Genomic DNA, 22,969 nt, shown 5'->3' on the forward strand with positions numbered 1-22,969 from the left:
CAAGGCAGGTTAGCTATCTCTCCAAGTCTCATTTTCATCGTCTGTAAATTGGAGATAATAACAGAGCTACCCTCATATAGCCATTGAGAGGATTAAATAAGATAATCCACAAGAAGTATCAGCAGTCAGCCCAGCACCCAACAAGGGCTCAGCTCTTGTTAGGATGAAGAATCTGAAGCTCAGACTTAGACGGTGCTGTCATTACATATTTTAGAGCAGAAATATCCTGAGAGCTGCCTTAACCACTATGTTTAGCTGCAAGGATCCGAGCAGAAGCACACAGAAGTGGCATTCTTAGTGCATCACAGGGACTCAATCAGATCAAGGAGTTGGTTTCCCATGTGGCCTGTGTCTGGGGCAGATAGGGAAGACAGGCAGTGGTTACAGTGACTGCAGGCCTGGGGATGGTGGCACTGACCAGGCTCGGGTAGCAGGCAAAGAAGGCCTGCTTCTGGTGGAGGCTGTGTTGGAGGCTAGCCGAGGGAAGGCTGGAACTCTAGACAACTGGAACTCGAGCAGTTGATCAGATTTGAGAAGACTGACTGTGGTCTGGAGGCATCTGCAACAGTTGACCCAGAGAAAGGGGACTGAGAGTCCATGAGCTAGCAGAGATCAAGGTGGAATCAGGCCAGGGGGCTCCCCAGGGAGAGCTTCCCTGGCAGATGGACTTCAACTTACACAGGGGACTTTTAAGTTTACAGAAAACAAAGTGTAATTCCATTGTGGCTTGGTCAGTGCAGGCCAGGGTAATTCTATTCCCTCCATAAATGAGGTCCACTCACTGGCGGGTGGAAAAAGTATATCTTCCTGCCTGCAGCTCCTATGGGCTGGGCAGGATCACCTTCCCACCTCTTCTTTAGGAAGGTTAGAAGCCCCAGAGGAGATAAGAGTGAGTCCCCTGCAGGGGCCCAGGCCAAGTGACAACTGTGGGAGAAAAGGGGTCAGAGATGTGTCCATCCACACAACTAGGCGCACAGGTTTTAAAAATTACATCTTGGATATTTCACCTGCCTGGCAAACAAGACTGGAAATATCCTGACATCTTAAGCTTTTTTTAAATTTTGTATGTTGAGTGGCACCTCATGGCCATCGCTGACATCAAAGTCACCCTGATAATCAGCAGCCTCTATTAGAATTCCAGGCTGGGTCTCTGATTGCTCGCTGATAACTGGTTCCAATAATGTGTTTTGTTTTGTCTCTCATTTTTTGTAGGCACTAGGGGTTGAGGCAGATTTCCACACACTGACACCATCATCATCCCTGTCCCATGACCTCAGAACTAAAGGAAGATGATACAGGGGACAGCAGGATGTCACGCCCACCACCGTCTGACATACATTATGCAAACCCAGGTGCTGGGGACATTTGAGAGAGAAAATCTCCTCTACCGAAAAAGCAGCAGGGGCTGAGAAGCCAGGATGAATTAGAGAAGGTGCAGCTGCTGGCAATGGTGTGTGGAGGCTGGAAAACGGTGGCCAGGTGGGGGAAGGACATGCTGTGAGCCCCTGAGCTGCTGGCATGAGTGGGGTGGCCCGTGAGGAGGTCAGGTGTTGTCTTCCAGGATCTCCATCCATCAAAGGATTAAGCGCCCAAGGTGCTCACACCACCCCACCCCTGGCCTAGCGACCATGGTTGTCAGTCACCCTGAAGTGTGGCCACGAGAAGTCACAAAAGCAGGAAATCAAAACCTCAGACCTGAGGGATCAACTTCTGACACTGCATCTCCATCGTGGAAGTTCAATCGTCTAAGACCCTGGTTTGCACTTCCTGTGGCATTTCAGGTACAGCCTGCAAAACACTCACTTTGCACCTATTTTTTACTCACAAATCATGCACCGTCTGCAACCTTAGGCCTGGTATCTCCCACTGTGGTCTACCTGCACCCTCTAGTGACAGCGCGCTCAGATACAAGCCACCCCACAAGACACTCTCCCAAGAAATTCACCAAACATTCCATTGCTGCTCTCAGTTAAAAGTGGACCTTCTGTCCCATTTATTTCACAGCTATGAAAGCAACACATTCCCTCCCTTGAAAAGTCCATCTCTAGATAAAACCAGTTACCAAAGAATGTGCAAATCGGTCATCAGAACACCTCTCAGATAAAGTAACTTTGGCTTGATCCCAATGTGAATACACGATTCTGCATCTTGAGAAAACTTTTTCACAACTGAATGGACATTAGAGCAAAGTAGCAAAGAAATATTTTTTTACTCCATTTCTCTTTCTTACTTTTCAGCATTACAGTGGCTGAATCCATAACACCCTGGTTTCTAGGCACCCGACAAACACATATGTTATTCTCGTTAACACACAGACATCAACAGTTCCTTCATTCCTTAGCCTACTTCTGAGTTGTGTGCTGGTGGCCTATAGCCCCACTGTGGTCTCCATCTTACCTTCCACATCTTCTCCGTGGATTTCTGGCATCTCCTGAAGAATGAGCCACATTTGACAATATCTGACCTGCATCCCTACATGGTAACACCTTTCCAGGTGGCTGCCCCTCAGGTGGGGTCTGTGGCCCCATCTGGCCATGGAGACTTGCACACACCAGCCAAGTTTGGCCTACCTGGGCTCTGAGCTTACTACTATTTCCAGTTCCCTCTGGGAAAGTTCTCCTTCTCGTACTAACCTTCTGACACATCAGTATCACACAAGGCTTCTAGAGGCACCAACTGAGATGCACGTCCACAGAGAAAAGGGGATGAAGTGAGCCTCAGAGGCTGATTTCAAACACGACCCTTTCTCTAGACTCAGTAAAGCTCACTTCAAGTTGCGAATTGGTCTGTTCTAAAAGGACAAAGCCCCTACCCTAGCTTCCAGGTAGCACCTGAGCTGCATAGAGCCTCACTGTCACAAACCACCTGCTCACACCCCACAACTTCCATCCTAGATCCAGAGTCCAGGCTACGCATAAGCGGCGGTAAGTCAACCAGGAGAATGGAAGGTGCACTCACAGGTGTGCTGCTGTCGGAGAAGGTGTTCACGCTGCTGGAGCTGCTCAGCCTGCCGGAGGACACTGAAGGTGGCGACGGGCTCCTCTTCTCCAGGGGCTCCTGCCGCTGCAGATGCTCACGCCACGCCCGCTGGATGCTGTGAGGAAAAAAATCACACTGTCACTCCTAGGCCACCACCAGCAGGCCCAGAAAATCCCAGCCATTGGTTACAGGGACAGAGAAGTTTATCACATGGAACGTGCCCAAGGAACAAACCCTTGGGGTCCCAGGCCAATTTCTGATGCCATGAATCTTAAGCCTCAGGGCTTTTACCTGGACCCAGGTGCCTCTGCTGAGACCTTTGGGCCTTGTCCATGGTTTGCATGGAATTGCACAGGTAAGATTCATAAAGGCCCAAGTCACATTGCTCACGTCCTGGGAGAGAAGATTCTGGTTCTGCTTGGAATTGCATGTGGGCCGTTTTATTATATAGTGCTTGCTTATTGCTCTTTGACATAAAAATTTTAAACAGAATCTCAAATAAGACTTTGCAAGATTACCTGCCTGGGGATGGGACCCACACTGTTTTGCAGGACCTGTTGGTCAGAGAGTAGCACTACTTTGGCATCTGTGGGTGGCACCACATGCCTGAGGCTTTAGGGGTTCTCCAGAGTTTAGCTGAGGGATCCTGCTCTTCAGGATACTCCAAGTCAGTGGACATTCCCACCAAGGGCACAAAGCGAGTAACATTCTAAATGTTGTAAAAATTAGAAAATTTTGGCCACCCACATAAAATGCACACATTTGTAATATTTAAAAATAGTCTGTAGTATCATTTTTTCTTTTCTTTTTTTTTTTAATGTCACCTTGATTGTTCTGAAAATAAGTAAAATTGTAAGGGGCTATTTGAGTCAGTATTGTATTTTAAAAAGTTGGACACCAGGGGGCGGTGTGATACCTTGGAGAGCCCAAGGGTCCTGAAAACTGCGAGGACAGGTTTACAAGGGTAAACTTGCTCAAGCAGCCTGTTTCCTGGCTAGCGTCCTGGAATCTGGAAAGTGACAATTTTCCTTAGTTCAGAAATAACAATCCTTAGCCAATAAAATAACATTCATTTTCCCTAAGTGAATAGATAGCTTATTTTAGTGATAAGAGAAGAAAACATTTAATGCTTTTTAAAAGTGCATTAAAGCCAGGTATGGTGGTGCATGCCTGTAATCCCAGTGGCTCTGGAGGCTGAGGCAAGAGGATCGCGAGTTCAAAGCCAGCTTCAGCAATGGTGAGGTGCTAAGCAACTCAGTGAGACCCTGTCTCTAAATAAAATACAAAACAGGGCTGGGGATGTGGCTAAATGATTGAATGCCCCTGAGTTCAATCCCTGGTACCAAAAAACAAAACAAAACAAAAAAAATGTTCATTAAAAACATTTATATGCCCACTGACTTCCTTAATGCAAGAGTTCTTTTAGTTTGGGATATTTAATTTATGGTCATTGTCCACAGATTATGGAAACAATTTAACTTAATTTAAAGCATGTTAAACTATCTCATTTCTTTTTAAACTTCATATGATAATATTTCCCTCATACCTCTTGCCAGTCATAATTAGAGTTTCAAAGGCTGCAGGACAGGCTGGACAATGACTTTAAACTACCAGCAGAAGCTACAATCAAGCACCAGGCCATTCCTGTTAGACTAGCACCCTAAATTGTTACATTGTTTTTTAATGGTTTCAGCCATGGTATTAAGTCTCTGTATCCTAGAAAAGTTGATATCACACATGGTGACTTCCCTTGGGTCACACCTCCAGCGTGACTTTCAAATGACTTTCACTGGTGACCAGGACTACCTGTGGTGAGTTGTCCCCAGGGGGTTGTGAGCCTGAGGAGCCACCTGCACTGCAAAACAGACAGCAATGTGTAGAGAAAGGGTGGAGTGGGCGACGCCATCTTTACTGTGAGAAACAGGAAGTCCAGTGGTCCATTTTCAGAATAGAGCATTTAGGCTGAAATGTAAAATTGGATTGTAGGAAAGGCAGCTAGAGGGGACCTAGAGCAGAATGGAAAGTTACAGGCAGTTAACTTACACCATAGCACCATAACCTATGGATGTGGCAGATCCAAAGTCCAGGCACCTGAGCAGCCCTTAACAAACAGGAGGTGGGGGAAGAGCTCAGCCTGACCAACAGAGATAGAGCCTCTTGGTTAAGAAAGAGCAACTTAGGTAAAGAAGTAAGAGCTTCCCATGTGCCAGAATGCGTTCACCTCAAGAAGTCTTTCCCACCACAAGGGAACAAGAGGAGGTGGGGACAATTCAATGTCATTTCTTTAATAACCCAATAGGAGACAGGAAATCACAGGGGACATTCAGGAAGTCCTATGCAGCCAATGAGGAACCATAGAAGGCCCCTTGCACCCTAGTGGATAAAATACTGACTGTACCATCTCTGGGTGTCTGACCACAAGACACCTGATCTTGCAAGACCATCATTTGGGTCTCTCTTCCATAGAGCCTGGGTTCTCCCAGTTGATTCTTTGGGTTTGGGCAGGTGAGTGTATTTCTCACAATAGGAACTAGCCTCTCTGTGCTGTTTTACTGTAAAAGAGAAGCCCACCTCGTGGAAATCACTTTCCAGCCTTCTCCTCCTGGCTCCACTGTAATTCCTACTGGATCCCTCCTTGGCTGCAGACTAAACAACAAGTTGCTGTCTTAGTCAGCTCTTTTGCTGTTGTGACTAAAGGACACATCAGAACAACTGTGGAGGTAGAAAAGTCTATTTGAGGGCTCAAGGTTTCAGACATCTTAGTCCATAGAAGGCTGGCTCCATTCCTCAGGCTTAAGGTGAGGCTGAACATCACGGAGGAAGAGTGTGGCCGAGGGAAGCAGCTCACATGATGATCAGGAAGCAGAGAGAGACTCCACCTCCAGATACAAAATATATACCCCGTAGTCACACCCTCAGTGAGCCACTTCCTCCAGCCACACCCCACCTGCCTCCAGTTACACTCAGTTAGATTCTCTGATTAGGTCAAGGCTATAACCCAGTCACTTCTCCAAACCTTCTTGCATTTCACACCTGAGCTTTAGGTGCACACCACATCTAAACCGTAACAACTGCCTTGACACTGTTATTTTTAGATTAAGCAATGCTGAGGATGTCATCCTTTGAAGACTAGATAAAGTAAGGGAACACATTTTGTTGCTTCCTACATTTTTAATTATAAAGGAAGCCTAGGTTTCTAAACAGATGCTAAATATCTTTTTTCATAACTTTTTGACTAGGCCTGTTGCTTATTCCCTTTTCTCATATTGGAGATGGCGCTGTCACCTGCCCCTGCCCTTTCTCTACATGTCCCTGTTTTGCAGGGTGAGCAGCTCCTCAAGCTCATGACTACCTGGGGGCTCACCATATGTGGTCCTGGTCACCCCTGGGTGTCCTGACCCAGAGGACAGAAGAGAGGGCACCCTGAGAGCCAGGTGCTTGGAGAAAGCTCCAGAGAGTCTTGGTTCTTTAGTTGGGCCTGGCAGGGTGGAGGGAGGGAGAAAAAAAGCCTTGGGGCAAAGACATGGGCCTGAGGGCACAGGCAGGAGGTAGGAGGTCTGCAGAAGACAGAAGGGGGACCTCAGGAGCTGCTCCAGGCCAGCAGGGCAGACTGGCCAGAGAGGGCACCCTGTCCCAGACTTCCCACTGCTCCTAAGTAGCCAGAAAGCTGGGTTTTCATATGAAATTTTCTAGTTCTTTTATGTTACTAAATTACTTTAAATTTTTCAAAATACTTTATAATCCTGTATGATGAATTCTGAACCAGCCAAAAGAGGGTGCCACCCTAAGTGGCCTGCCATGTGCTGACTTAGGGCAGATGAGGAGAAGCCCTGTTATTCAAGCCTGTGTTGAGTTCTCCTTGTGAAGCTGTGAGTTCTCCTAGCAGGTCTGGTGTCCACCCAATCCCTCATCCTGATATGCGTGTACCCAATGATGTGAAGGGCCACGCAGGCCAGTGGAAGGCTTCCCATAGCTGTCCTCGTCTCAGCCCATCCCCTTCCCGCCTGCCCCTGACTTCACTCCACCTAGGATTGGTGGGACTTCCAGCACATCCTGAGCTCTTGCTCTTCCAGATCTTTCTTAAGGTTTCACCAATGCTAAGACCACCTTGATAGCAGCAACCCGGCTCCCTCCCAGGTGAGCATTTGGGCATGGTCCTGCATCTGTGACACTCTGTGAAGATGACAAGACACTTGAGAAACAGGATACAGAGGGGTGACGGAGCCTGAGAAGGAGAAGAGCAGCCAGGATGGTGTGGAGCATTCAAAGACAAGAGCATCGAACAAGGCCAGCCACCGGGAGGCCGTACAGCCTTGAGGCAGTGCCCAGTGGCCAGCAGTGCCCTCCGCAAGTCAGATGACCTGGTCAGTAGCTGATGAACAAACCTATTCTTCATACGCTTGTCCAAGAAGTAGCTTGAGAGCACTTTCTGCTCACAAGGAAGTGGCCAGGGAACTTCTCATTAACTGTGGCCCGAGGCTGACACCAGCCACACTGGCCTGTGTGGGGCTCACCTACAGAAGATCAGCCTCAACTTCCCCAAGACATGCAGAAGTCAAAGGTCACTGTGTGCAAGTCCCTCAGCCCCAAAGTCCACACGTAGGGGTCCTGGGTAGACTAGGAAAATGACATAAAAACAGACATGTCTAGTACTTCTAAGTATTTTGAGGTAATATGAAAATCACATACACTGGAACCCTGGATTCACGAATGTCCCTACTGGCAGTTTTTTGTTACCCAAGTTCACAGAAATATGTTGGGAAGATCCATTTGGATGGAAAAGACTTAAGAAGCTTAGTGATTTTTCTGGGGTTTTCTCACTGAAAGCTCATTATAATCCAGTTACTGTTCTCATATTAAGGAGTACAATTAAGGAGGCCCAGAGAGGTCACCAGGCTGCTCAAGGTCACACAGTAGGTAAGAAGCAGAGCTGGGGTTTGAATCTACATGACTCGAATTGCAAAGTCTGCACTCTATCCATTTATCTCATGTCTTCTCTTAATTAAACTTTTGGATACAACATCTTTATTTTATTTTATGTGGTGCTGAGGATCAAACCCAGTGCCCCGCGCATGCCAGGCGAGCGCGTTACCGCTTGAGCCACATCCCCAGCCCTCAAAATTCTTTTTAAGATTGTCTCTTTCACCCTTCATAGAAAATCTAAATGCTGTTTCATCATAAAACCAAATATACCAATTAAAAAAAACAGGAGAGGAATTGAAATAGTTATGGAGTGGATGTTAAAAGCTGATTATATTCAATGCATCTGTGTGTTGCTTCATCACTACATAAATACCCAAGGGAAAGGGTGGCACTCAGTAACAAAGACGTCCAGTGACAGTTTGTATTGGAAGACCTGCTGAGATCTTGCTGCTGCTAGCAGAGCATGGCTGGGACCTGCGGGATCACTGTTGGATGGGGGTGGAGTCCCCTTGCAGGCTACCTTCTGGCTCCTTGTTTCTGCCCTCCCTCCCGGCTGCTCCCTGGCTCCCCAGTGGACGCTGACCCTCCTCTAGGCTTCATGGAGCCCTGGCTGGTGCTGTCTCTGTTCTGACTTTCTGACTTGTGAAGCCTGCCTTTGCCTGTTCGACAGAGACCCTGCCTTCCACCTCCCAGAGGACCTTTTCCCACTGGCTGTGTGTTCTCGATGGCTTTTACCCCTTCTATGTGGCCTTTTGATCCTGTGGGTCTAATGCTCACAACTGCCTCTTCCCACTCACGTCCATAAGGCGGGCAATGTGCCCTTCTCGGCCCTGCCTCTAGATCACAGCCCCTGCACACTCACACCCCCTCACAAAGCCACCCTTCCTAACGCCTCTGGTTCTTTGCACCTCATACAAGGGTACAGTTTGGGTGCTCAGGATGGAAACCAGGGCCTCGAGCATGCTAGGCTGGCACTCTGCCCAGTTGTTTCATTCTATTTTGAGACAGGGTCTTGCGAGGTTGCTGAGTCTAGTTCTAGGGGAAGCGGATCGTGCAGTCCTCCTGCTCCAGCCTCCCGAGCTGCTGGGATGGCCGGTGTGTGCACTGGCCCAGCTCAGGGTAACTTACCAGATTCTTCCCTTTTCATGTTGTCCTGCTGATGAAGAGCCGACTGAAGCTCCCCTGTCACCTACCCCCATCCTGGTTCCCACTTACACAGGTGTGTAGCAGAGGCTGCTTGTCCCTGATAGTTCCCATCTTGCCTTTTCTACCAGGAGAATGCCTACCCATGTACCCACCACCCCCCACAGGCTGGCAGGGGCTGGGTTGCACAGAAATCCTGCTGGGACCCCACTGCTCTGGCCTGTCAGTGGCAGCCAGGGTGGTTTCCAGGAGAGCAGATTCCATGGTGCAGTGACCTCTTTTCTCTGCTCCTCCAGAGAAGGTAGACACTCATTTTGTCCCACCAACAGAGGTCACAGGCCCAAGGAGAAAGCTGTGGTGTTGGAGAGGAACCTGAGACCAGGGTCAGCTTCACAACGAGGCTCTGTGGGTCTGGAGAGCTCCCTGGGGGAGCAGGGTTGGAGTACCCTCCCCTCTGAAGCCTCCCAGGTTGGCCAAGGCTCTGCCGGTGGTCACGGAAGGCAGCCCAGCAGAGCAAGGGGTTCAAGCCCGTGAGGGGTGCAGCCAAAACCTCTGGGGCTTGAGGGAGACCCAAAGACCCCTTCTTCCAGGCCTCGGCCATTTTAAGGTAACAAGCCTGTAGGCCCAGGTGTGCAGCAGAGAAGGGAGGACAGAGGAGAGGCACAGGCAGGGGCAGGCTTCACAGCTGCGGGCATGGGCTTGCTCCACCTGCTGCGGGAGTTCAGAATTTAATAACCAGATTAGACAAAAGTCACTGAACAGCAGTAAATTCTCCAATGGGACTCGAATTCCATTATTGAGCAAGATTAAGTTTTCTCTCCCTTGCCCTCTCCAGTGAGGGAAATGGGGTCCAGAGTTATTAGAGGAGATAAGCCTATTCATCTGCACCTCAATGAGCTGAGACTCCGCCATCAAACCAGCAAACATAAATCACAGCATTCCAGCTCTGCACTGGCTGGACCCCAGGAAACTTCTCTGCCTGCTTCTGCAGCTGGTGCCCACCCTTGGCTTCCACAAGCTGGGGAAGGAGTGGGGCTAAGAGGCCAGCAAGGGCCCCAACTTGATCCAGCACTCAAATTGGATGCTCTGGCTTTTCATGCCACAACCTCCCCCCAGAGCCTTTTCACTGGGCAGGACCAAATGAATGAGGAAAGTCCTGCCACAGACAGCCAGTGCTTGCAGACCACATCTGAAGTCACTTCTGTTCTAATTCCTCAATCCAGCCATGGCTTGTTCTTCCAGGTTGCACCCCAAGGGTAACTTCTACAAGATTCCTCTTTTCTCCCCCAAATGATCAGAAGCTCTGGCCAAGCTCAAACGTGTGTAAATTGTCCTGTGTCTTCTTACGCGTGGAGCTGAGTGTGAGAGAGGCAGAGACAGCACACACCATCCACTGCTGGCGATGCTTACAGGCACCTGAAAGAATCCCAGAAAGCAGCCCTGGTTGGCAATCACTGCCAGGGAGATCCCGATGGGCCCCTTCTCCATTTAGAAGTAGCTTTAAAATCTGATATATTGTTCTATGATCGATTCTATCTCAGTCTGGATCTTACTATTTCTTACTATGTGTTAATATCGAGGCACTGTTAGTACTATATTAATATAATAGTTGATTCTATAGAGTAGGGAAAATGGGCTCAATTTTGGCATTATTAAAATAGGATAGGAAGTGAGAAAGAGATAGAAGAGGTGTGTTTTTTTTCCAAAAAATAATTGGAGGGGGCCAGAACAGAAATAGGAAGAAGGAAGAAGGTCTTAAATAAAAAGGTGTGTGTGGCCCCAGGTGGTGGTAAGATGAGCAGCGGGAAGTGCTGCTGGACGCTGGAGAATCATGCTCCCTATGAAGGGGAAGGGGTGAGGGGAGCTGGCACCACTGCCCAGAGCAGGGAGGAGGCACAGGGCACTAGTGTAGAATGGTTCAGACGTCCCCCCAGCCAGCACTGCACACCACCTGCCCCATGTGGACCATGTTGCAACGGACACTTGACCCTTGATTCCAAGGGCTGCAGATTTAGGGATATTTTTCAACATTATTCTGCACATCTGTGGCCAGCCGGCAGCTGGAAACAGAAACCACGCCTCCCTGCCGCCCAGGACATTAGCACTCAGCAACAGTGCAGCTCAGTCACCAGCTTCTGATAAGACTGATGAGGATTCATGGCCCTTCACTTGACTCTATTAACAGAGTCCTGAGGGAGGGCGGCAGAGAGTGACCACACCCCAGAAGAGAAGGCTCCACCTCCACGGCTCAGCCCTACACTCAAAGCCAAGGCAGGAAAGTGGAACATTGGACCATTCCGGGGGCAGATGGAACACGGGGAGAATGTCACAATGCGTGATCCTGCTGACCAGTGGCTGTAGGAGGTCCAGCCCCACCCAGTGGTGTGCTGTCCCAGCTTCCTCTGCTCCCCACACTGTCTGAGTCTGGCAGTGTGACCCACGGATGGTGGCCTCTGCCTTGGGGTGCTGCAGGTCTCACTGAGGGCTCAGCCCCTGCAAAGGTGGCCCTGGGCTGGGTTTCACAGGACCTGAAGGAAGTCTGCAGGCTGAGAGTGTCAGGTCGTGTGTGTAAGGAAGGCCTGCAATAGAGGAGCAGAGGCCAGAAAATGCACAGGCTGGTTTTAGAAAACAAACAGGGATCTCGCACAAGAGAAGGTACACCACACCGGTGGATAGAAGGAAATGAGCCTGTATACAGATGGTCATGGGTCACACGTGTGTACAGCCCCTGTCACAGACATTGTGCATTGATAATCTTTAATTCTGTAAATTACACCCTGTATCAGCTGAGAACCCCGAAGCGGATGTAGCTCAGTTCGCCATTTGGGAGAAACACAGTAAAACTTGTGTCTTAAGAATCTGGCTTATGTGCTTCATCCCCCTAAGAGCCTAGTCCTCTGTTCCTCCCAGAGCACAGACCCAGACAAGGGTGTGTGTGTCAGGCATCAGGAAACGTCAGCTCCCACGTGCGTGATGTGTGCTTTGACCCCTCTGTCTGGAGCTGTAAAAGGCCAGTACTGACACCCAAATCCACCCAGTAGGCCCTCAGTGATGTGAGGTCCAGCGCCATCACCCTGCCCCTGGGAAACAGGATCTGGAGCCAGGGAACAGGAGGAGTGGCTTGCAGCAGGAGGGAGCAGGGAGAGAGGAAGAAAGCTCATTAGAAGGCTGTGTGAGCTGTCAGCCATGAGAACAGGAGTGTGGTGGCATCAAAGAAAAGGATACAAAGCCTGCTGAATGTCCTGGTACAGTGCCATAAGCCACAGTGCATCTCCTCCTCCTTAGGGAGGAGTGGCTAAGCACTGAGGGCACACATGGCAGCTCACAGGCACTCATGTGGCCACTAGGTGGTGCCGCATGCCCAGGAGAGCAGAGCGTGGCGGAGCTCCTTCTGCCTGGCTGGGTGAGGAAGAGGCTGTGCTCTGTGGGTACCCAGGGCTCCTCTTAGTTCTCCTCACTCACCATCTACACACATGCTCCAATCATCGGGTGCTAGAACAGTATGGAGCGTGGGGGATACGACGCAAGGCTGCCAGGCAGGGCCCATGCTCAGGACTCCACCAGGCAGGGGGACAGAGGGACAGAGGGACCCAGACCTGGGTGGCGGACAGTAAAGTCTCACCTCTGTAATCCTGCAGCTTGCAGGGACAGCAGCCTGTAGCAAGGACACTGCAGGGTCCACTGAGCATCCCATTAAGGACAGGTAGAGACACAAGTGAGCATGCAGGGAGACCTGTCACCATGCAGCGACTGCAGCAACGTGGTATCTTCATAAGGAGAACTTCTCCCAGCAATTTCACTAATCCAAGGGTAGAATTCATATTTCCTCAATGGTCTTCGAATGCCTATTGGTTTAATTGGCCAGCATTTGTCTAGGCCATCAATAGCTTCCATTGGTTAATCAAGTGACTGCATACTAACAAAACATGTGGCCTGCTATCACACGACACCCACCAGAGATCCAGCCATTCAACAGTTACAAAAATGGCAGTGAGCCTGCGGGCTTGTGCCAATGAACTATCATTGGGAACAATAGCTATAAGCAGCCTCCAATTCATGAGTTGACAGAGCTCTTCTCTGTTCCTGGGCCCTTGCCAAGCTCTGTGGGTCTGTGTGTGCATGTATGAGTGTGTGTATGTGCCCATGTGTTGGTGTGCAAGTGTGTGCACCTGTGTGAGTGTTCACGCGCCCTGTGATGCCCTCCACATGGTCTCCCACATGGTGGAGCAAAGCTCTCCCTGTACACTGACGGAGATTTAGAACAAGGCGAATGTTCCGAGGGGCCACCTATCCAGGCACTTAACTTCTGGTGGGCGTGCCTGGCTGGGCTGATTTGCACAGTGCCAGGACAGCTGCAGCTCACCTAAGTGCACCCATTTTTTAATCAAATCCGACAGCTTTCAAGGACACACAGTCTTGCCCCGAGCAGGTCAGGAAACTTCCCAGAAATCCACAGAATGGTTGCAGCTGTCGGGCAGATGGCCAGAGCTTGTTTTCTCAGTGTCCTGGACAAGCATGAAAGGGAGGGTCACCCCAGGGCCCGTGTGTTCTGAGGGGAGACAGTTCCCGTCCTGGGGCTCCTCATTCATGGCTGGAACAACAACTGTACTAAACCCCCAGAGACTCGGGCTTGCCCAGGCCTGCGATAGCAAGGGAAGAGTGGGCTGCAGGAGGCGGAGCACACGCACCTCCCCCTGGGGCAGAGGGCGAAGCTACGTGGTGGTGGTGGCAAGAGCTCAGTACACACTTGCAGTCAATTAACAAAGGAAAAAGAAACACTTCTGCAGTTCATTTCCTACATTAAAATCAGTCATGGCATAGCCAGGTTCAGTAAATAAATGGGCTGAACGTCACAGGGTGTCCTGAGTCCTCGGAGGGTGATGCCACAGGAGGAGATGGATGAACTGGAAGAAGCTGAACAGCATCTGTCCACTGTCTTCAGCCCCTTTCCTCCCCTGAATCACCAGGAAGCTCTCAAGAAGAATCAGGCGGCCCTAGGGATTCAGGTCCAGCCTTCCTGGACTGAGTGCAACCTCCCTGGAGACTCCAATGCAGCAGGATGAAAAGCCACCAGCCCTCTGTCATTACAGCAGGGTCACATGGGAGAAGCTTCTCGCTAAGGTCAGCTGGAGGCTCTGGTCATTGTTCACACAGTGGTGACAGCAGCAAGAAGATGGGGGAGACAGAGATGTTCTCTTGTGTTTTAAGTTGAATTTATTTTTAACTCATACATAAAAAACAAAAGTGGTACATAACAACAGGAAACACCATGTTTTGAAACTCATATGCACTCTGTAATGTTTAAACCAGGTTAAACTTTAATCTCCTCAAGCACTCATTGTTGCTTTATGGGGAAAATGTTCAATGTACTTTCTTCTAGCTTTTCAAAATGGACCGATCATTATTGTTATCTGCAGTCACCCTACTGTGCCAAACAGACCAGAGCTTCCTGCTCCTGAGTAACTAATGTAGTGCCCACGGATCAACTTGCCCCAGCCTCCCCTCTCTCCCAGCCTCCCCACTCTCCTGGCCTCCCTGACTTTCCCAGCTTCTGGAAACCACCACTCTGGTCTCCATTCCTGTGAGAGCAACTGTTTCATGTTCCACATGACTGTAGCATGTGGTGCTTGTCTTTCTGTGCCTTGCTTATTTCACTTAACGTCCTCCACTTCCATCCACTGGCTGCAAATGACAAGACTTGGTTCTGTTTTGTGGCCAAGTAACAAACATTCCATTGTGTGCACCACATTGTCCACACCCTTCACGAACACCTGGGCTGTCCCCGTGTCTTGGTTGCGTGACTAGGACTGCAGTGAAACGGAGACGCTGGCTGGCTTCGTTTCCTTCAGGTGTGCACCCAGGGGGTGGGACTGCTGGGTCATAAGGCAGCCCATTCACAGTCTTTTGAGGAATTTCCAGAGCTTGGTCCATAATGGCTAAACTGCTTTTTTATAAGTCATTCCCATTACCTGCAAACAGCCATAGTGAGGATAAATAAAATCTGCAGCTAACCCAGGCAGCTCATTTGCTGGAAGGGCTGATGCTGCCCTTCTAAGGGCATCTGCCCAGCAGATCCACAGAGTACTGTCTGGACCATGCCTGGGCCACCTCCCATGGGGTCAGGTCCTCATTGATGCCTGTGAGGACTGACACTCTGTCCTTCCTCCTTGAAGCTGAGGGTCCTGGGCTCAGGTGGTGAGGCCATTTGCCTGACTCACAGAGCTGGGGAAAGGCAGAAAGAAGAACCAGACCCACCCCAAGCTTTTCCGTTTTCAGGAATGTTCTTGATGTTTTTATTTATACCCTTCCTGGGATATTCATTTCTTGACAACATCCTTTCCATTGTGGGCAGCCTGAAAGCTGTAAAAGTCATGTTTTCCTGAGCCCAAGGCTGTTTCTCCTCATCTCCTATTGGTAGGTCTCGAGCTTCTCTCTGGAGACAAAGATGCAATTTGGCTCCCAGACGTTCCTCCAGCTCCTCTCCTCCAGGGGGCACCTCCTTGGTTCCCTGCAGTGGTTTCACAGGGTCCCCTGGCCTCACAGCTTGCCCTGCTCTGTCCTCTGAGGATGTCAGGGTACTTTGTAAATGCAGGACACACTGGGGCAGAGCTCACTGGGACCCCGCCAGGCTGGAGCAACAGCTCCGTGGGCATCCAAACCTGGGTTGGCTCTCATCTTCACCGTTCTCTGGCTGAGCACACAGAAGCCTCTCTGAGCCTCTTTCCTCTCTGTAAGATGGAAATGGTAACGCTCCTATGGATAGGCCACAACCCGGACATGAGGGAAAGTTGGTGGGCATTCACAGTACAGAGCACAGTGCAGATCCTTCATAACAGGGAGTTATTTTTAATTCTCTTATTCTGACAATGGCTGTCAATCAATTTGATATTATGCTAATATTTTTAGAAGTCTTATAAAATCACAAGCTACTTTAATGTCAAAAAAAAAAAAACCCTCTAAGCTCTTCCCATAACGTGAAATCAGGATACATATCTCACATGCCTAACTGGACAGTTTTTAAAAACTTAAGAGGTAGACACTATTTTTGCCTTTATTCATTGCTTTTCTCTCTCCCCACCCCTGCCTTTCCTTTTGCTCAGTCTTATATAGTTTTGCAGTGTTATTTTGAATGTTCATGCTATTATTCTATTAATTTGGGGTTAGCCTTATACTTCTTGCACATTTAATGCATTCTATGAATATCCCTGACTAAAGTTAAAGATGGAAGTGTTAAGTCTCAATCCCTGGAGCACACACCATGGACATCTGAGTACCATGTGATCCTAATTTTTATTTTAAGACAGGGTCTCAAAAAGTTGCTTAGAGTCTCACAAATTGCGGAGGCTGGCCTTGACCTTGTGATCCTCCTGCCTCAGCCTCCCAAGCTGCTGGGATTACAGATGTGCACCACCACACCCAACTGAGTTTTTTTTTCATGCAAGCCTTTTAACCTAGCCAATGATTTAGCTCCCTTTTAAACTTCTTTACTTACTTTTCAAGCAAATACTTCCCATCGTGGACTTGTTCTAAAGGGTTCTGCAATCTTTTCAGCTCTTCCTGTAAAAAAGGAAAAAAAGGTATCACAAAATAGTGTCAGGAACTTATGGCAACAATACTTGAGGGCAGTTATTAGCCAAATTGAGACAATACCCCATTTTAAGTTCCAGACATCTTTATGAATGTGAACACACAAGGCAGTTTCATCCTTGACTTAACTGGATACAATACTCTCACTCAGATGGATTTTCCATCTCTGAAGATGCTGCTCCAGTTGCTTTCCAGGGTGGGGATACAACCCCACCTCCACTCTTCTATGTCTGGTACTAGGAATTGAACCCAGGGAAGCTTAACCGCTGAGCCATATCCCCAGCCCCCTTTTTTTTATTTGGAGACAGGGGCTCACTAAGTTATTTAGGGCTCACTGAGTTGCTGAGGCTGGCTTTGAACTTGCAATCCCCTGCCTCAGCTTCGGGAGTCACTGGTATCACTGTGCTGGGCTTGGACCTCCATTCTTTCCACCTGACTCGGTACACAGTGCTGGCTCCTGGCTGCTGGGAAGAGACTGCAGAAGCCTGGGGTCTCCAACTCTGGAGCCTGCTTCTCCCTCTTGGAAACCTCTTCCCTGAGCCAGGTGCTCAGATGCGCATAGACCTCCCCTGCACTTCAGGCACCCTTAGTGCTACAGGGTATGAGGGACACAGCTCCGCTTCCTGGTGAAGCCCCTGTCCTCAGCCCTAGCTACACTGAGGATTTGAAGACCTCACAGATCTTCATCCCATTCCCTGAGACCACAACCCTTCCTGGCCACCCTAGCAGCCTGCCCCAAGAGGCAGCCACTGTGGGACGGCAGCCATCCCTTGCTCTCTGCAGGGCAGAGGTCACAAAGTCTACTGACCTTTGACACAGTAAGGCAGCCCTACAACCTACTCCGTATGCTTCAAGTCAACCCTGAGTCCTCACAGTGAAGACTCTGGGCCAAGAGTGGTGACACTGTGTTGTTGAGGGAGAGTGACAAGAGGAAATTCATGCAGGCTCCATACTGACACGTTTTCCTGAATGATCTCCATCTGCAGGTATGTGATTGTGCAGACAGAGGGCTGACTGATCCCTGTTTGGGGGCCTCCACTGTGAATCACCTGCCACACATGCAGGTTGAGCTCCTCCCCAACTTTCCCCTTATTCAACAGGTTTTCCCAGCCAAGAGGAGGGCAGGGCACCCAGCCTGCTTCCTCAGTGGCCTGTGGTGATCCCAATGTTACTAGCCCCTCTCCACTGCCTGCTCTGCCAAGCTCGGAGCTCAGCAATGCCAACACCTCCACCTGATTGCCCATTTCCAGAAAGAAGCACTTGTGCATGCTGAAGGTGTGTCTGTTGAGTGAGTGAAACGGGTGTGTTGTTCTAAGACCAAAACGAACCTCGGTAGCCTAGTGCTGAAACATCCTCTCGCCTCTCTCCTCTGTGCCCTGGAAACTTGGGCTTTATTAACTAAGACACTTTGTTTGTGGCTTCAGCGGTGGGAGGCACTGGAGAGAGAGGGGGTGGGAAAGGAGCTGGATTCCCAGGACTCTGTCCCTTGGCAGGGTGGCTCCACACAGGGTGGCCTTGCCCCTCCTTCCCTCCCTGCCTCCCCCACTTCCTTTGCTCTCTCTCCTCCTCCTCCTCCTTCCCTGCTCTCATCCTACAACCGTTCAGGCCCAGATGCTTCCCAACCCTGCGGTTCCCCTGCACCCAGACCCACCAGTGTGGAGTTGCTCTGTGAAAGTGTCCATGCCCTCACGAGTCACTGTCTTATCCCTGGATCCTGGCTCATGCACCCCAAGACCCTGAATTGTCCTTGTTTTCTACTATCCAAAAGTACAATTAACTATTGACTAATCATATTAATTGACTGAAGAACGGCGCTATGACTGACCCATTGGAGGAGAAGCTGTCCTCAAGTCAATTTTCTGGCTCCATTTCACTGACCAAATAATAGGATGATTTCTACCATGCTCTAAATAGCTTCTGTCTTTTTTTTCTTTCTTTCTTTCTTTTCTTTTTTTTTTTTTTTTTTTTTTGGTACCAGGGATTGAACTCAGGGGTATTCAACCACTGAGCCACATCTCCGGCCCTATTTTGTGTTTCACTGAGTTGCTTAGCACCTTGCTAAGTTGCTAAGGCTGGCTTTGGACTTGCAACCTCCTGCCTCAGTTTCCAGAACTTCTGGGATTACAGGTGTGCACCACAGCATCCAGCCAGCTTCTGTCTTTAAGATGTAGGTTAAACCTCTCTGCTAGGTTGAGTTATTCAGATGCACCCTCAACACACTGAGTTCCAAATTCCCCCATGTGAAACCCAGGGGGAGCCTTGCTGAGTGGCAAGGCGTGAGCACTGGCTGCCATGCTAATGATTGGTTGACAACTGATCCTGCTGCCCACTGGACTAAGGGGCCTTCTGAAGTAACCTGGGCGTGAACCATCAGAGTGGACAGTAGCTCATGGCTCTTTCTTGGTGCCTGGCCTCCCTTTCTGCATCATTCCTGTAGGTGTCTTCCTGGTGCCAGCAGTGGACATGGCTGGGGGTGGATGTGCTCACCTCTGCAGCCACATGGTCAGCCCCTAGGCCTACCCAGTAAGGAAGCACTTTTCCTGCTTTTTGCTGGCCCTTCCATTTCCACAGTCTAAGCAAGCAGGGTGTGTCTGGACAGGCTTCACATCAGAAATCTTCTCAGAATTGCTTTCTCTCTGAAGCGCACTCCTGTCCAGACGCAGCCTCTTGACTTTCCTGGCATGTCCACGGTGTCGAAGGCCACACAGCCTGTGAGCACACTCTGCAGTATGCTCCACTGTGCAGCCACAGCTGACACACCCGTGGCACTCACTAAGTCAGCTTTCTGTGCTGGAACAGCTCCATGTTAGCCTGAGGGTGACTATTTAAAAGAGGTGAAAAGCCAACATTACTTCTGATGCTTTCAATGGTTCAATTGTTCAATTAAATATTACTAGAATTCCCCACCCCCACATGCCCCTTTTTTAAATGAAAGTGTGAAAAGGGCACTGGAAAGGGGTTACTGGTATTTGCATAATTTGGAAAAGTAGAAGACATAAAGTCTATACTAATTTTGGCTCTGCATGATTAAACATGAAATATTGATTATTGCTCTCTGTAACAGAATTTATGAAGCCAGCAGGCTGCAGTGTCTACACAAAGTGATTCTGATGCTTTGCCCTGGACCTCGGTGGCTGTAAATGACGCTGCTTGGTGACAGCTGGAGGAGGGCATTCTGATGCACAGCCTCAGAGCCACATTTCCCAGATTAGGCCAGCAATGACCCAGCTGCACAGCCCGACTTCAGGAAATTAAATTGGAGGGCGTCCAAACCTCTGTTGAAATAACCGTGTGAGTTACAATGCTTCTGTGGGCCTTGTTATAATGTAAATGTGCTTTACAATTTACTGCCATTTCCCTTCTCCCCTACTGTGAATTCAGGCATTAATAGTCATCTCATATATTTAAGTCAAAAAGGCGTCAAACTGAAAATGCAAGGTTCATGCTTTTTCCCTTTAGAAAGCAAGGACTGAATTCCATTCTTTCTTTTTGCCCCCCCCCCTTTTTTTTTTTTGCAAAAAGAGCATAGGTTTTGTTTATGTATTATGCATTAATGTTTTTTTATGGCTGGGAGACCTGTAAATTTCACACAAGGAGGTTACCTGGCAGCTAAACACAAATTTCTTTGGGAGGAAAACAGGGGCTAATAGGACATCAACAGCGCGTTTAAAGGATCATTCTGGAAAGTTATAGGCACATGTGAGGCAGTACACTTGAAAGACTTGCCTGCTTCTAGCACCTCGAGGACATTTTGAATGTCTGATGCATGCAGAGGCTGTGACTGCTCTGGCAGTGACTACCACCACTGCATGAGATGCCAGGTGAGCACTGGCCTTGCCATGCTGGGGCCTCACGGTCAGCCAACTTGCAAACTTAGGAACATAAGGTATGGCAACGGGAACTGCTGCAAGAGCAGGTTCTTTACTCGTGGGTGAACCAGGCTGTATTCTAAGGTGGCAGGACACAAGGTCTCAACTCCACATGTGAGAGGGCCGAGCAGCCGAGCTCACCTGAGCAGATGCCAGGGAGGTAAAAGCCTAGTTCTGACTAAGTCATTGTCTGTGGACCAGATGGTCTCAGACCTCAAATTCTCCTGGCATAGATGACATAAGGGTGCTTCAGGAAAGAAGCACCTACAACCAGCCACCAGATGGCCCTTTGCCCTAATCTGCCTGAGCTCCTGCACACTGCAATCCAAGCAGAGGATCCAGGACCACCTGACTGTGGCCAGCCCAAAGTAACAATGAGAAATACCCTTTGGGATTAAGGGTCCTCCTCTCCTTCCTTGAGGATACAGCATTGTCTCAAGAACTCATCCCAAAGCTATGGCCACAGAGTGAAGCCTTAGCTCATTTCAGTCTAACCCCTTCCATAAAATCTAGGATACAAGAAATTATGACTATCAGTAATGATGTTAAGGGGATTGCTGTATTCAAAATTAGTCCACTTAACAGCAGGACAACCAGCTGAGATTGAAATGCTGGGCACAGATATTTTTGCATCTTATATATTTCTGCATTCTGAAAAAGAGAGAAAAATCCCAAGACCATGCATCGAACTGAGAACTCAAATACAAACAAGCACATGAACCTGCAAATGAACACTCTCAGAATGCAGACAGAACAGCAAACATGACAAGTAACTCCAGCCAACTCCAGATTCTCTGGCCAAGGACAGCAATTGAGCACAGGTAATCAGAACTCCATGCGACCCTCAGGGTGCTTGCCCCTGACTGGAGTGCATTTCCTCCTGGTGTAGCAGATCACCTGGATTCGATTTTTTGCTTAGTCCAGTTGGAACATGAATTTGCAATTCCTATGTATTCACCCAGCCATGCTGAGGAAGCAGCCTAGGGGCATGCTGGGAAGGGGCCTCCAGTGGGACCTGCAGTCTGGATCTCCCTCATCTCCCCTTCCCTGCCCTCCATTCTCCCTCAGGACTCTTACCTTCGGCTGCCTAATTGCCTTTCTTTAAGTACATTTCCAATAATTCAATTCTTCTGTATAAACCCTACTGCTAGCCTACTTGAGAACACTCTTCTGGATTAAGAATACTCCGGAGTGACCACCCCTAGTTCTTCTCCTCTTGTCCTTCAGAACTCATCTCGGACTGTGATCTGCTCTACTTCCGCATTTCCTTCTGCAGTCATTTCTTTGAGCTACTACCATCACTACTGACATCCATTGAATTTAGTAGGTGCCAAGCACGTTGCATAAATTACCTTCGAAAAAGTATGATTCTAGCCCCATAAATGCAGCCAAAGATGCAGTTGTTACTCCCACTTCATGGATGAGAAAACAGGCACCCAGAGTGAGGCAACTTGTCCACGGACTCACAGCAGGAACCAGGTGCTGACTGGAGTGGTCTCCATTTCTGCTCTCTGGGGCTGTGGAGGTCCCCCAGCAGCTCCTGTGAGGCAGCCCTGTGGTGTCTGCAAAGTGCTCAGACTTGCCATTGACCTGGAAGGGTTACCTTGGCTGTGCAATCCTACACATCCGGTCAGCTCTCTCCAGGTCTGTTTTCTTGTTGGTAAGGTGATGATGTCAGAGCCCCATGCACTGCCATGAGGGGTAACCAGAATCATACTTTAAAGTGCCTCGGTGACCTTCGGTGGTGCCACCCTAGGGAACTCCCTAGTGTCCTACTCAAGACAGCAGTGAGCTCTCCTCCTTGTCTTATCCCAGGGGTGCCTGGCTCTGCTCTCTCCTGGATGTGGGACCCTGGAAGTGGGGCCTCTATCGTTTTACAAACACTAAATAAAGTTAGTGTCTGTAAAACATAGACACTAAATATACCAGACTCCAAAGTTGTAGTGAAGTTAGAAATTCAGGCAATCAGTGCTGAACCAGGCAGCAGGTGCTCACCGGTGCTATTTTCGTGGTTGTTTATGTTCTTATTACATCTCTCCATCCCCTTCTACACCTGGCATGCACCTAGTCACCTGTGCATGGCTTTCTCGGAAACCAGTGCTGAGGATCTTGTTTCCCAGCTGTCCCTGGAACGTGTCCTCTGCTTCCATGGTCCTTATAGGATTTGCTGCTACCAGAATGAGCAGCCCAACATGACAGCCTCATCAGAACATCACCGCATGGAACGCCCCCCTGACCTCACCTAGCAGAGCCCACTCCCCTGGGCCTGCGGGACCTCAGGAGAGGAGGTGAGACCTGCTCCATCTGTTCCTCCACCTCACTGCTCTTAACCCTCTTAGATATCAAAATCCCAGGCTAATAACGCCATGCTTGGAAAATGGAATAGACAGTCAGGCATGAGTTTAAATAAACAATGATAAAGAGAGTCTTTATAAAGAACAAAAGAATTGTGCTGCAATAAACATTGA

At 49.1% G+C, this 22,969-nt stretch overlaps 1 protein-coding gene across 1 annotated transcript; it reads right to left on the minus strand.

Moving 5' to 3' along the window:
* Positions 1 to 2,368: 2,368 nt before the first annotated feature.
* Positions 2,369 to 22,651, minus strand: Iqcj (IQ motif containing J). Its single transcript, XM_026392947.2, is given in 7 exon segments — positions 2,369 to 2,431; positions 2,959 to 3,094; positions 7,030 to 7,032; positions 11,029 to 11,059; positions 11,062 to 11,105; positions 16,538 to 16,602; positions 22,574 to 22,651. Coding segments are annotated over 7 exon segments (420 nt in total).
* Between the last annotated feature and the right edge of the window lie 318 nt (positions 22,652 to 22,969).

This window comes from Urocitellus parryii, chromosome 2 (genome assembly GCF_045843805.1).
Source record: "Urocitellus parryii isolate mUroPar1 chromosome 2, mUroPar1.hap1, whole genome shotgun sequence".
NCBI classification, from domain to species: domain Eukaryota; kingdom Metazoa; phylum Chordata; class Mammalia; order Rodentia; family Sciuridae; genus Urocitellus; species Urocitellus parryii.